Below are 13,720 nucleotides of genomic sequence, written 5' to 3'. Positions count from 1 at the left end.
AGACGTAGAGGATGGACTTGAGGACATGGGGAGTGAGAAGGGTAAGCTGGGAAGAAGTGAGAGAGAGGCATGGACATATATACACTACCAAACGTAAGGTAGATAGCTAGTGGGAAGCAGCCGCATAGCACAGGGAGATCAGCTCGGTGCTTTGTGACCGCCTGGAGGGGTGGGATAGGGAGGGTGGGAGGGAGACGCAAGAGGGAGGAGGTATGGGGACATATGTATACATATAGCTGATTCATTTTGTTATAAAACAGAAACTAACACACCATTGTTAAGCAATTATACTCCAATAAAGATGTTAAAAAAAAAAGCCACTTGGACCCCATGTAGAGATAAGAGAAAACGTGCGTATGCCCTAGGAACCAAGGGTGTTCACAGTTCACCACCCAAACCTCAAAGAATCCCAGCCAAAGAGTGAGAAAAAGAAGCCATCAGGTCAGAAGCAAGAGGAGGCAGTCCAGGTGGCCTGCCTGGACTGGGGGTGAGACGTCTACAGTGTCATCAGGGACCGGCCCAGCACCTACCCCAGCAGCCTCTGGGTCCAGAGGGTTCTTCTCATGAGACCCCTGGGAGGAAACCCCCTTATCCGTGCAACACACCACACCCCCATCACTCAATCCCATCAGGTGGATCCTGGATCGGGGGCTCCCATCCCCATCCCTGCTGATCCTTTTATCTTTGGGAAGAAGATTCAGGCAGAAACCCACTCCAATCTCTAAAAAAAAACTGATCAAATTTTTCCTGACAATTCTTTGTTGGAAAAGAAAAATCACCAGACTTACTGAAAACATCACCACTCAAAAGGAAGGGTATCATTTTTCTAAGAACTCAAAGTGATACCTCCTTGTTACATAAAATCGCTGCAAAAAGAAAAAAAGAAAATAACACATTCTGTAGAAATCTGACTTGCGAACTCAGTAAGATTTAAGAGACAATTGTACTTCTGAAACTGGAAAAATCAATTGTGAAAACTGAGCAACATGAGATAAGAAGAACTGATCAGAAGTGAAAAACCTAGAGTCCTACAGTCAGCATTAACCACCACAAGAGAGGCAGTAAATAGCAGCTTCATGTTCTGGAGAACTTCAACAAGGAAGAAGATAAATCTGAGAAAATCGGTGCAGAAGGAGAGGGAAGATGAGAAATATAGAAGACATAGCTCTGTCCTCAAACATATATACAGTAGGGGTTCCTGAACGCACAGGTAGTTTTCTAATATAAAAAGAAAAGCAGAACAGATAAATAAATCTAAGAGCATATGACCTGAAATGCAGAAAATTAAATGAATAACCCTCTGACAAACAGAAGAGCAAAAAGAAAACAGTGCAAGTGAGCTGGCCATTGTTCCTTCACCCTCCCCTCCGACCCCCAGTAGACCCACTCTCTATCCTTCTCCACCTGCCCTGTGTCCAGCAGGCTGACCTGTATGTGCCGCTTCACCAAGGTTTAGCTAATGGGAGGCACTGACAGAGTGAGAGGATGGTGAGATAGTGGTATCTATTCCCCAGACCCCACCCCACCTGCTGCAGATCAGCAGTGGCTGAGTTCCTCCACTGGGGGCCAGGGCTCAAATCAGATGGCCCTGCCTATTCAGGGCCAGGAGTGGAAATAGCTTCCCGTGGTTGCCGGTCCCAGGCTGCTTCACCATCCCTACGCCTAGCACCCCTTTCGATTATGCCATCTATTCCCTGCTGGGATCCTGGCCAACACAACTAGTAAGCAAGACCAGTAATGAGTAAAGGAAGGTAGCAACAGCAATAAAAGAGAAACCTTAAAATTATAGAAAACCATGAATAACTGTATGCCAGAAACTTTGAAAAATCTCAACAAACGAACTGTTTACTGAAAAATATATATAACTTATCAAAAGTAACCTGAAAACAACAAGGTCCAACTGTAGAGCACAGGGAACTATATACAATATTCTGTGATAAACCATAATGGAAAAGAATATGAAAAAGAATGTGTATATAAATCAACTATACTTCATTAAAATAAAATTTTTTTTAAAGTAACATGAGAGGAGATAGAAAATAAGAATAAATCAATACCAAAGAAGAAACTGAAGTAAATATTAAAGAATTATCTCTATAAATGGCTCTGAGGAAAAGCACCTTTGCCAATTTTTTTTGTATTTAAAAAAGTCAGATAATGATGACGCTTCATAAATGTCTCCAGGATGTCTTACAAAACACACATGACTCTCACACCATAACATGATCAAAACCATATAAATCAATCTCACTTATGAACACATATGCTAAAATTCAGAGTGAAATAAAGTTATCATAATCAAGAACAGTTCATTTTAATCTTGCAAAAAAAAATGGTTCCTATTAGGAAATCTATAAAATCAAGCTCTTAACCAGTTAATGAAAGAAGAGAAACAGCTTAATCATCTCAATAGACATGAAAAAGGCATTTGATAAAATTTAATGTTCAGTTCTTCCAAACTCTTCATAAAACTAGGAAAAGACAGCTCCTTCTTTGACATGGAAAGAACAACTGACTTTTCTCCATCGCTAACTATGTGCCAAATACTGTATGAAGTCCTTCCCAGGCAGCATCAAGTTTGATTCTCACACTACTTCTGTCTGAGGTAGACATTTTCTTTTTCCCATATCCTTCACCGTAATATTTTAGAAATATTGGCCAAAGTAATAAGTTATGAAATCTGAATGAGTTATAAGTATTTGGAAAGTAGACAACAAAATGATTATAATTCGTACATGATTTGATGGTTTAGCAAGAAAATCCAAGAGAAGCAAATGAAAATAATTTTAAATAATGAGGAGTAAACATATAGAATAAAAGGTGAATTTATAAAATCTACAACTTCTCTGTATGTTATCAGTTACCCCAGAAGGGTAACTGTAGAAGAAAAGGTATTCACAACAGTAACAAAATTATGAAATAATCAGAAGTAATCATAACAAGAAATATGTAGGATCTATGAAGAAAATTACTAAATTTAAAATAATAGAGATAGCTATATTTATTGTTAAGACTGAATAATACTAAAAGGTCCATTTTTCACAAGTTGTATTGTGGATTTCATGCAACTCCAAACAAAGTCCCAATACTATTTTTTCCAACTTGACAAAGTTATTATCTGTTTCACCTGGAAGAATACTTAAAAAGACTAGATATGCAAATCCTAAAATAAAATAGTTTATAAAATTGTGGTAATGCATTCAGTATGAAATTGGTGTAAGAAAAGCAGACATACATGGACCAGGGTAAACAGGCAAAAAAGAGGTATATAAGATTTAATACATGGTAAGAGAGGAATAACAAATGGAGAGGAATAAATTATTCAGTAAGAGGTTTTGAGAAAGATAGTTCATTGAGAAAAATACACATAAATCTTTGTTTTACACCATTCATTAATTCCAGAAAGATTAAAGTGTTCAATGTAAAACAACAACAGCAACAAAACAAAACCAAAAAACCTATAATCTATCTGCTTTTGCCAAATACTGTGCCAAGTATGTGATATACACTTTCACTCAATCCATCCAACGACACCGCTACATGGGTATTCTTAGCCCTGGTTTGCAGATGAGGAAACCAAGGCCCCATGGGACTAGACAACCTGCCAGAGCTTGGAAAGGCAGAGTCATCCCTTAGCCCAAGCCTATTAGCTCCAAAGGCCCTGCCCCCCACAGGAAGAAAAAGAATAAAATTTCTGTGTGCAGAGGGACTCTCTGCACTGGAAGGCAAAGGGGGAAAAAAGTCACAAAAGGACAAGAACAGAAAGATTTATACACTTGGCAAAAATTTACAATCTCTGAACAAAAGAAAAAGGTCATAAAGTTTAAAGGCAAACCACAGTGAAAATATTTGCAACAAATGTGATATAAGGAATTCATGCAAATAGATAACAGAGAAACTACCGTTTCAAAAGAAAAATGGCAAAGAGAATGGAACAGACCATCCACAAAGGAGAAATGATGAAGGTCAATAATCCAAACAAGCTTACCATGACTGCGATCAAGAAATGCAAATCAAAATGAACAGAAATTGGCCACCTTTCACCTTGCAATTTAATAATGTTTTTTTAAATGAAAATATTCAGTATAAGGAGATGGGAATGAGGTGGGCACTCTCTGGTACTGCTTACCAGAGCATAACTTGTAACAAAATTTCTGGAAAGCAATTTGCCATTTTCATCAAAAGCCTTAAAAACATTATCTTTGATCCAGTAATTCCACCCCTGGGAATCTATCACCAGAAATGTCACATATCTGCACAAAGACCTTCATCACTGCCATATTTATAACAACAAAACACTGTTAGTAACTTAAATGTCTGACAATAGGAGAATCATTCCATAAGTTATGGCACATAATGTAATAGAATTTGTGCATCCACTAAATATGATATTTAGGAAGAAAGGTTAACTAAGTGGGAAAATGCTAATGTTGCTAGAAAATACAGACTAATATTATATGGTATTAGGTGTATATATTACAGAGCTTATATATATGTGCTTGTGCGTGCGTGTGTGTGTGTGCATATGGGGGGCAGGGAGGGAGAGAGAGAATGAATGAGAAAATATGCCAACGAATTAACAGCATTTATGTTAGTCTCTCATCTCAGTGACTGGGTGATTACTTTCTCCTTTACCTTGCACTCTTTGTATGTTATACTTAATACTGTATTTTTTAAAGTTACTTGAAAGAACGCTGCCCCGTTTATCAGAATCTATTTCTGCACTGCCATCGATGCCTGAGATGGCCTCAACAAGCCTCTCCCCTCCGGAGGGCAGGTTTCTGGCTGGCGAGGGAAAGGGCCGGAGCAGCTGATCCTGTGGGAGCCAGCCTTGTCTGGTGTTATTTATAATAAGTAATTGAACCCAAATGGTTTGGATGCTGGTACTTAAAAGCAATGTTTTTCTCATTAATGGGACAAAGGGAGTGTGAAACGAGCAGGGGAGGGAGGAGGGATCCGGGCCACAGAGCGGCAGGCTTGTCCTGCTCACTGACCAGGGGCCTGACCTGTTGGGCTGTCGACACCCCTTCCCCAGCTCATCCACTTGCTGGGCTTCCTCGGAGTCCTAGGACTTTAGTTCCCTCAGCCCCTCACTCCTACATTGGTCCTTAATGACTCTTAAGATGGCCTCCACTCCTCCACTTTCTCTTCATTCTCCGCGGTTCATTCGGCGGTTCTTCCCGGCACCTGTGCCCCTGACCCTTCTCTCCCTCACAGCTCCAGGAGCTCGCCCCGGGCCCCAGCAGCCACCGGCCACTGGCGCGTCACTCAAGCCCTCTTCCTGCCTCATCTCTTTGAGCACTTCCTCTGAGGAGGCCCCGCATGACAGCTCAGTGTCCCTGGAGGCTCCCACAGCCTCCAGGAAGCTCCAGAAGTGACACTCAGCCACCACTGTCCTCTTTCCGCCTGCTGCGGAATGCTCCTTACAGATGGCCCTGCACGCCTCTGCTTCCGAGATGTCATTACTCACTTCGTAGCTCATAAAAGGTAACGGCCAGTGTTCAGCATGCTGACTCTGTACACGTGTTGCCCACATTCTCCCATTTTATCTTCTCAATTATCCAGTGACAACAACAGAAAGACAAATCACCCTATTTTTTAAAAAATGGGCAAAAGGTATGAAGAGACATTTCTCCAAAGCAGGTATACACAAATGGCCAATGAGCACATGAAAAGATATCAACTTCATTCATAATTAGGGAAATGCAGATCAAAGTCACAGTAAGATGTCACTTCACACCCACTAGGATGGCCATTATCAAAAAGCTGTTAAGTATTGTTGAGGATGTGGAAAAATTAGAACCCTCTCACACTGCTGACAGGAATGTGAAACGGCACAGCTGCTGTGCGAAAGTCTGACAGTTCCACAAAAAGTTAAACATAGAATTACCATAGGACCCAGCAGTTCCACCCAAGACAACTGAAAACACACGTCCATAGAAAAACTTGTACAAGAATGCTCACAGCAGCATCATTCCTAATAGCCCCAAAGGAGAAGCAACCCAAATGCCCATCAACTGATGAATGGCTAAATCAAATGTGGTAGATTGATATAATGGGCTATTATCTAGCCATAAAAAGAATGATTCGTACTACAACATGGATGAACCCCGGAAGCATTATGCCAGGTGGGAGAAGTCAAGTACGAAAGGCCACATATTGTATGATTCCATATATATGAAATACCCAGAATGGGCAAATGGCCAGAGACAGAAAGTAGATCAGTGGTTGCCAACGGCTGGGAGGAAGGGGAAGGGAAAGTGACGACTGACGGGTTCAGAGGGTTTTGCCGAGGTTGGGGGGATAATGAAAATATTCTGGAATTACATGGTGGTGATGGTTTCACAACATTATAAATGTACTAAACACCACTGAATTGTATACTACCTAAAGGGTGATGTTATGGGATGTGAATTATACTGCAATAAAAAAATTAACCCAACGAGTGTGCATTTTGCCAGTGAGGATGCTGGGTGGGCACAGGGAGGTGAGCATCTCGCAAAGGCTAGAATTCACATCAGGGGTAGCCAACCACAGAGGGCTTGCCCCTAAGGACTGCGTCACATGGCCTGAATTAGGGAGGGAAGAGCAGACCTCATCTTACTCCATCTCTGGGGCAGGGAGGAAGGCCTAGAGCCTCACCTCTCATCACCTCTCATCACCACCCCAGGAGATGGGACCACTCAACGGAGAAGCACCGACGTCTGTGCACAGGTGAATTTCACCTGTCAAGTAGGCAAGCTTGCAAAACACACCAAAGCCAGAGCCTACTCTGGTTCTGGAAGGATTGCTCCAGGGTGCTGTGCAAGGGCACAGAAAACCTGGAGACACTCGAATTTACCATGGGCTTTCCGAGTCACTGCACACAGAAGGAACCAGGAATCTGTTACATACATAGGCCTTCCCGGGCACAACCCTTCCTCCGGGTCCTGCACGCAGAAAGAACGCTCAGAACGGTTGTCCTTGGACAACCTCTTATGTAAACCAGATTTCAAGAGCTGAGGTCCTCCAGCTCTGACTACTGCCTGGGCCAGCATTTTCCCCCCACTTTGTCAATACCAGCTAGGAAAAACAGTGTTTTCCTTTGCATTTGCACAAAAGTAATGCACGATCAGTGTAAACTTTACTAAACTTTGAAAGGGGATTGGAGGAAGGCGGATTACATCACACCCATTCACACTGCAGTAAATGGCTTTACACCTCTCCTGGACACTTCTGCCCTCCAAGTCCCTTCTCTGTGGCTCCGTCACCAGGGGTCTCCTACACACACCCAGACTTGCTGGCTTCTCTTTCTCCCTCCCAAGAACAGCGAGTTCAAGTCCTGGCCCTGCCATTAATTAGTACTGTAAACACAGCATGTTACCTAACATCACGGGCCTCAGTTTCCGCATCTGTAAAGTGGGGATAATAACACTTCCTCCAAAGGCCACTGTGGACAGTGAGTGAGTTAATATGTGCAAAGAGCTTAGAACAGAACCCAGCACACATGTGCCCTTTATAAGTCTTTTGCTGTTATTTTTAGGCAGAACAGATTAGCAACTACCTTTGGTTTGTACAGCAAGCCTCGTGGCCTGCCTTTACCTCAAGTGGGCCATCACATTCTTCCTAACAAGTAGAATGCCTTCTCTGAGGGCACTTTTGGTGACTACATGTCCTCCTGGTGCTTCTTCACCTCTCTGGCTGTGCTCACAAGGCTACCAAGTCCAGGCTGCCTGGTGTACTGTCCCTGGGAAGGAGGTCATAGGTCTGCCTGGGCAGCTCAGGTGCTGAGGGGAACCAAGACAGCATCCCCGCCACAGCTGGCTGGACCGGCATTGGTTTCTGAGTCACAGACAGCATGCATCTGCCCCCTCCCCTGGGAGGGAAGCCAACTCTCTCCGGTGTGGTTTGGTGGGAATGCCACCCGACTAGGCAGCTCCATCCTGGATGGTGGCTGACGGACCCAGTCGTATACAGGCTTGCTCTCAGGGCCCGGGCTGCTCTTACAGAGAGGGAGGTGTATCCGCAACACCACTGAGCCATTGTTCTCGTTCTGCCTGCGCAGCTAGGGCAAGGAGAGGCTGGCCCGGCTGAGGAACCCCCATCCCCAAAGGCGTATCTCTTCTCTGCAGCGTAAAGCACCTGACAGGGGAGCTGGTCCCTACGTGGAAGCACAGTCCTGGCAGGAGAGGAGGACACGAGCTTGACAGCCTCTCTTAGCACCCTCCATACAAGAGGGGCCGGACGGCCCCCTCAAGAAGCCCCCCTGGCCTCCCTAGAGCAGGGCCGACTCTGCTGGCTGGTCTGAGTGGGGCCGGGTGAGCATGACTTAGGAGCCCTCTGCCCATCACGTTCTCAGGCCCTTGCTGCAAGAAGGCAGAGATGGACTCAATTCCATGTGGTCAGCTCCTGGGATCTTCCTCCTCCAGCTCTCTGCACCCCGAGATGGGCCTCGGGATCCCCCTAAAGCAGGGCTTTCTGAGTTGCTGAGGACAGATCTGCACTTTCCTGCCCAGTGGCAGGTGGCAGGGCTGACCTCCCGAGAGGAAGTGTGGGTTCGCTAGGCCCAGGGTGAATGTGTACTCCTCGGTCACGTGGGCCACGCTGAATCGCAGCCTTGTCTTTTAGTGTCTCTCACCCCCTCCCTAGTTCCATTTAAATAGTCAAATCCTGTCTTCTTTCCTGAGCACGAAGGCCACTCCTGAGGAAGCTGCCCTCAGTTCCTGGAGCTCCAAACGCCCCTGCCTAAACCAGGGGTGGGAAGCCCCCTGCCATGCCCTCACTCATGAGAGGGGCTGGGAAGATGCTCCAGCCACTGGGGTCCAGGCAGGACAGGTCTGGGCACCCTGGGCCCTGAGGTCTTTCCCCATATGGAGATTTCTAGAGCAGAAGGGCCAGTCTTGGAGGCTTCCTGCCTCCCTTTGGAACAGGGTCTTAAAAGGCCCTGACACCACAGCTGCCCCACTCAGGCTCCCGCACTCCCAGCAACTTCCAGAGAGACCGCAGAGGGTAAAGCCTGATGCTTGTGAAAGTCACGCTTGTGAAACCCGTCGGGGTTCCCATCGCTGGCCGTGGGCCAGGAGGGCGTGGGGTGAGGTTTTCACCGTCCCAGGAACAGAGAAAACCAAGGATAGGGCCGGGCTAGGGGGTGTTTTTCAGGAAGTTAAACCTGTTTGATTTAAAGGACTGGTTTTTGGCTCTATTCATTTATTTACTTTTAAAGAGCATGTTCTTCCTGCCTTTTGGTGTTAAAGGACACTCTCTTTCATGAAATGAGCTGCTGAAAGGTGGCAGGTAGTTGTCACTCAGCTAGTTTTTCGTTTTTAAACCTCCTTAATGGGCAACATCACGGGTGATGGCAAAATTAGGTCTCCCAGGGTTTTGGAAGGTTCGGTGGCTCGTGGTATCCCACAGCCTACAGGGCCTCCTGACCCTGCAGGAAGGGTGGCTTCCCCCACAGAGCGGAGGAGGAAGGGGACCCCTGGGCCTGGGCTTAGAGGCTGGCCTCACGGCTGGACTCACTGGGAAGGGCTCCAAGTCCTGGTGTCTGGAGCTAAAGGGGCCTTGGGGATGGGAGACTGACAAGAAGCCCAGCCCTGGGCTAAGAGGATGATGGACATTGCGGGGACCACGGGTACCCTCCCTAAGAGGCACATCGGCCGAGGCTCCAAGAGTAACCCAGTGCAGGGGAGGGGAGGGGAGGGGAGGAGAGGCAAGGTGGAGGAACGAATACTGTACACCATTACTGGATCCCAGGTTGCCACCGGCCAGCAGGGATGTGTGGACAAAAGCCTCAAGCCCTCTGAGGTGTGCCCACCTGTAGAGTCAGGGGTGGTGGGACTAGAGGTTCCAAGGCCTCTCCCAGCTCTGGCTTGTTACAAGGCTCCCAGTTTGGAGTCAGAGAGACCCACGTTCCAATCTGTAGCCTGAGCACTACCACAGCTCCCTGGTCAAAGGGCTGCTGTGAAGGTTAGCGAGCTGGAGCCTGGAAGTTCTCCAGACACCCAGGGGAGGGGAGAGATTCACGTGGGCCGAGTGGAGACAGATCAGGATCTCCTCACTATTTCTACGGCCCCGTCAACTGGTCCCCACAGGGGCTGTGCCTGCGGGGAAACCTGGGTCTGCTTCGCTTCCCCTGGGGTGTGAGAACTGGGGGCCCAGGAAGCCGACCTTGGGGGCAGGGGCTCGGACGCAGTCAGCGCTCGGGCCGGGTGACCCCTGAGAGCCTGTGTTAATTTCTAAATGCTCCCAGCCGCCCTTGTAAACGCCCTGGCTTCTCTTGCTGCCACCCGGAACCCATGCTCACACCCGGCTTGCCAGGCACAGGAGTGGGGTGGCAGCAGTCTGGTTGTCTGGGTGCAGCCTCTGGGGGCAGATGTCCTTGGCTTTGACTGTCATCACTCGGTTAACCCGTCTGAGCCTCAATTTCCTCATCTGCAAAGTGGAGCAACAAAAGGACCCGCACTTCAGGTTGTCGTGAGGATGAAACAGGTCGACGCACAGACAAACGCTCAGACTCAACGCTCCAAACAAGGCCCGTGTCCATGACCTACTTCCCCTCCTGTGTGGACAGCAGCAAGGCCTGCCTGCTTAGAGGGACCCTTCTGTGAGACCAGGGGCAGGACCTGACAGGTGCAGGTGGACACACACCCTTCCCCCCGCATGCCCGGCACTGCCCGAGGCCCCAGTGGGGATGGTTAGACCGCAAGGCTGCAGGGCCGAGAGCCTCCTTCAGACATTGGTTGAGAAGGGCGTTTTAAAAAGGAAACTTCAGCAAGTGGCCGGTTCCCGATTTTAGGCCAACTGGCGCATTCAGCAACATCCCAGAGAGGGGGAGCGGAGAGAGTTGATGGTGGCAGAGAGGCCCGAACAGGTGGGGACAGACCCAAGGGCTGTGAGGGGACAGAAGAGGCTCCTGCTGTCGGTGATGTGACTTCCTCTGCTCCAAGGGCCCCAAATACAACTTCTGGGTGAACTGAAAATCCTTTCTTGAGTGATCCCCCAACACACACCCTTATTCATGGCTCCCCAAACGATGGCTTCCTCCAAAGGCCCAAAGCCTGGCACAGGAAGGGTCCCCTCTTGCCACTTCTGTTCTTCCAGGAGGGTTTCCGAACTGGGCATACTTTGACCAGTACCTGAACTGACTGAGCTACTCTCTAACACACCCACCACCACGGAGCCCCGAGCTTCTGCCCGTCTCAGAGAGCCCGGACCCACTTCTCTTGGACCCTGGAACCCCAAGGAAGCCCCTGACCCCACGGCTCTCCGGTAGCTGGGGCGAGTGACCAGGCCCCAGGCTGGCCCTGGAGGGCTCCAGCCCTGCAAAACCTGAACTCCAGGGCCGAGCAGGTCCACAATGGGCCTCAGCTGGACCCACCAACAAACCCGGGGTGCGTGCAAGGTCACTCGACATAAAAACAACACATCCCAGAGCCGGGCCCCTGGCTAAGCCCAGAGCCGGCTTCCCCTCTACTGAGTGGCACCTCCATCACCTCCGTGCCTGGGCAGGAGAGGCCAGGCCAGGGCGGAGGAGCAGGGGTGGGCAGGGCCCGGTACTCACAGCACGCAGAGCGCGTACGCCCGGGAGACGGACTCGCTGGCGCGCACGAGGAAGCTCCCGTCCTTGCCGGTCCTGGAGAGCAGCTCCTCGGCCTTGGAGCGGGTGATGTTGCCATGGTTCCAGCAGGGGACCATGGCGGGTGTGGGTCTCCCCGGGCCGGGCCGGCGCCCTCCCCGCAGGACCTGCACAGCCAAGGGGAGCTGGGCCCCTTCACCGCGACCCGCCGTCGGTCCCCTCTCGGCCGCCCCGGCTGCTGCCACCCTCTCACTGACCGACTTCCTGTTTCAGGCACTCGGCAAGGGAAAGGAAACGAGCTGCAGAGAACTTCCTCATTGCAGAGACCAAGCGAGAGAGGTCCTCCACCTTCCCAGCGCGCCCGCCCGCCCCCTGCCTGCTGCCCTTTCCCTCTCACCCCACCCCCCCCACCCCCGCGCCCTGTCTCTTTCCTTTAATGGGTCTCAGTCCCCAGAGGGGCGAGCATCAGCTCACGTCCTCCTGGGGGAACTGTCAGCTCCTCTGGGGTCAGGAGGTTCACGACCAGCTTCTGAAGGAGCACGGCCAAGCCAGCGGCCGTTCTGAGGCCCGTCCCAATGCCCCCGTGGGGTGGCCACGCCCTGGACATCAGCCTCAGCCCTCTGCCCGACCCCAGAGCTTTTTAACTCCCCGTCCCCTCCCTCCAATGTGCCCATGGAAGAGATGCTCACGGGGCAGAGCTTCTCCGCTGGGACTAAGGCCTGCCCCAGGGCCGAGCAAAACTGGGGGGAGGGGTCCAGCCGAGCCCCCTCCCCATATTGGAGACTCATGGCCACCCAGGCACTATTCAGCCCTGGGCACTGGGAGGACCTTAGGCGACACTGCCCGAGGGCTCCCAGGGCCCAGGTGACAGTTCCGTGACACATTTACACTTATCCCCAGGGCCAGTGGGTGTGAAGGAACCCATGGCGACCCTTCTCCAGGGCAGGGCATTCTGACCCTGCAGCCCAGCTTAGAGACACACAGAGGGAGCGTGGAGGGCTCGGGACGTGGACCTTTTGCAGGGTGAGGCGGGGGACTGGGTTTTCACCTCTGGGTCTTTCTGGGACACTCGGGAAACTCACACATCCCCATGGGGCAAGCTGGTCACCTGGCAAGTATGACGTTCCTTCCTGAGTCCCGCATCTCAGGAGAGTTGGAGGTGGCCGGGCATGGCTGCCTTTGCCCACAGCTCAAAGGGGAGCTGCCTTCGGCGGGGCTGGGAGCCACCATCCTGGACCAGCAGACTCTGAGGGCCCTAAAGTGAACACCCCTCTTGGACCACAGGCGAGGTGTCCTCAGTCCTCAGGTCAGTGCACCAGGGTGAAGGGGCAGGTGCCCAGCTATTGCACAGGGCCACCCCGTCCCGCCTCAGCCCTCAGCCCCCCAACATGACAAGAGAAGCCGCGTGCAGGGGCCTGGGCCAGGCAAGCCTCCATTCAAATCCGGTTCTTCTGCATTCAAGCTGCAGGAGCTGGCTGGGTTTCTTCTCTCTCTCAGCCCCGGTTACCTTGTCTTTGCCTTAAGGAGGGCAGCCCCTAGAGGAGCTCAGGTGTGCCAGGAGCCCCCAGCCCCTGCCACCTGCAGCAGCCCTCGCAACACTTGATGCTGAAAATCAAAGCAAAGGCCTGTGACTCCGGTGGACTGAATCCTGGACCGGCCTCACCTCCCGCCTCAGGAAAGAGCAGTGGGGGGAGGAAGTAAGGAAGGTGGTTAACTCAGGCCTGAGGCCGGGAAGTTCTGCCCATTAAGGGGGCCCCAGGGGTGGGCTGCTCCCATAGAGGGGTCATCTCGGGGGTCCCCTCCAGCATGGGGGGCAGCACGGTCAAGGCTTGGCCACCCTGCTTCGGGCCCTCTCTGGGCTCAAATGAAGTTCCTTTTGGAAGCTCAGCCCAGCAGACTTCCGGGTCCTCGCACTCACCTCCCCAAAGCCAGTTCCTCCCCAGGTCGCTCTGAGCTTCCTCTCCCCGACCGCTGCCCCCTCCCCTGGTTCCTCCCACTGAACCCTGGGACAAAACTCCCAAGCCTTCAACGAGCATGTATCAAGGCCCTCTAGCCAGGTCCTGAGCTAGGTATGGGGACACCAAGGTGGGGAGAAGAGCTGGCCTCCTGAAGCTGGCTCGACCCTGGGATGCCAGCCCCCAAGCAAGCAACCCCTGGTGGAGA

The 13,720-nt window shown here is 50.5% G+C and overlaps 1 protein-coding gene across 4 annotated transcripts in view; it reads right to left on the bottom strand.

Moving 5' to 3' along the window:
- Positions 1 to 11,894, bottom strand: part of INPP5D (inositol polyphosphate-5-phosphatase D) — a 131,775-nt gene extending 119,881 nt beyond the window's left edge. For all 4 annotated transcript variants that reach the window (XM_079925058.1, XM_079925060.1, XM_079925059.1 and 1 more), the window contains exon 1: positions 11,543 to 11,894. In XM_079925058.1, the coding sequence (XP_079781184.1) occupies positions 11,543 to 11,676 (134 nt within the window). In that variant the 5' untranslated portion in view covers positions 11,677 to 11,894. The remainder of the gene's footprint in view (positions 1 to 11,542) is intronic.
- Between the last annotated feature and the right edge of the window lie 1,826 nt (positions 11,895 to 13,720).

The sequence above is a fragment of the Stenella coeruleoalba genome (genome assembly GCF_951394435.1).
Source record: "Stenella coeruleoalba genome assembly, chromosome: 6".
In the NCBI taxonomy this organism is placed as follows: domain Eukaryota; kingdom Metazoa; phylum Chordata; class Mammalia; order Artiodactyla; family Delphinidae; genus Stenella; species Stenella coeruleoalba.
Note: the sequence above shows the minus strand (reverse complement) of the source record. Positions and strands in the feature narration are given on the sequence as shown.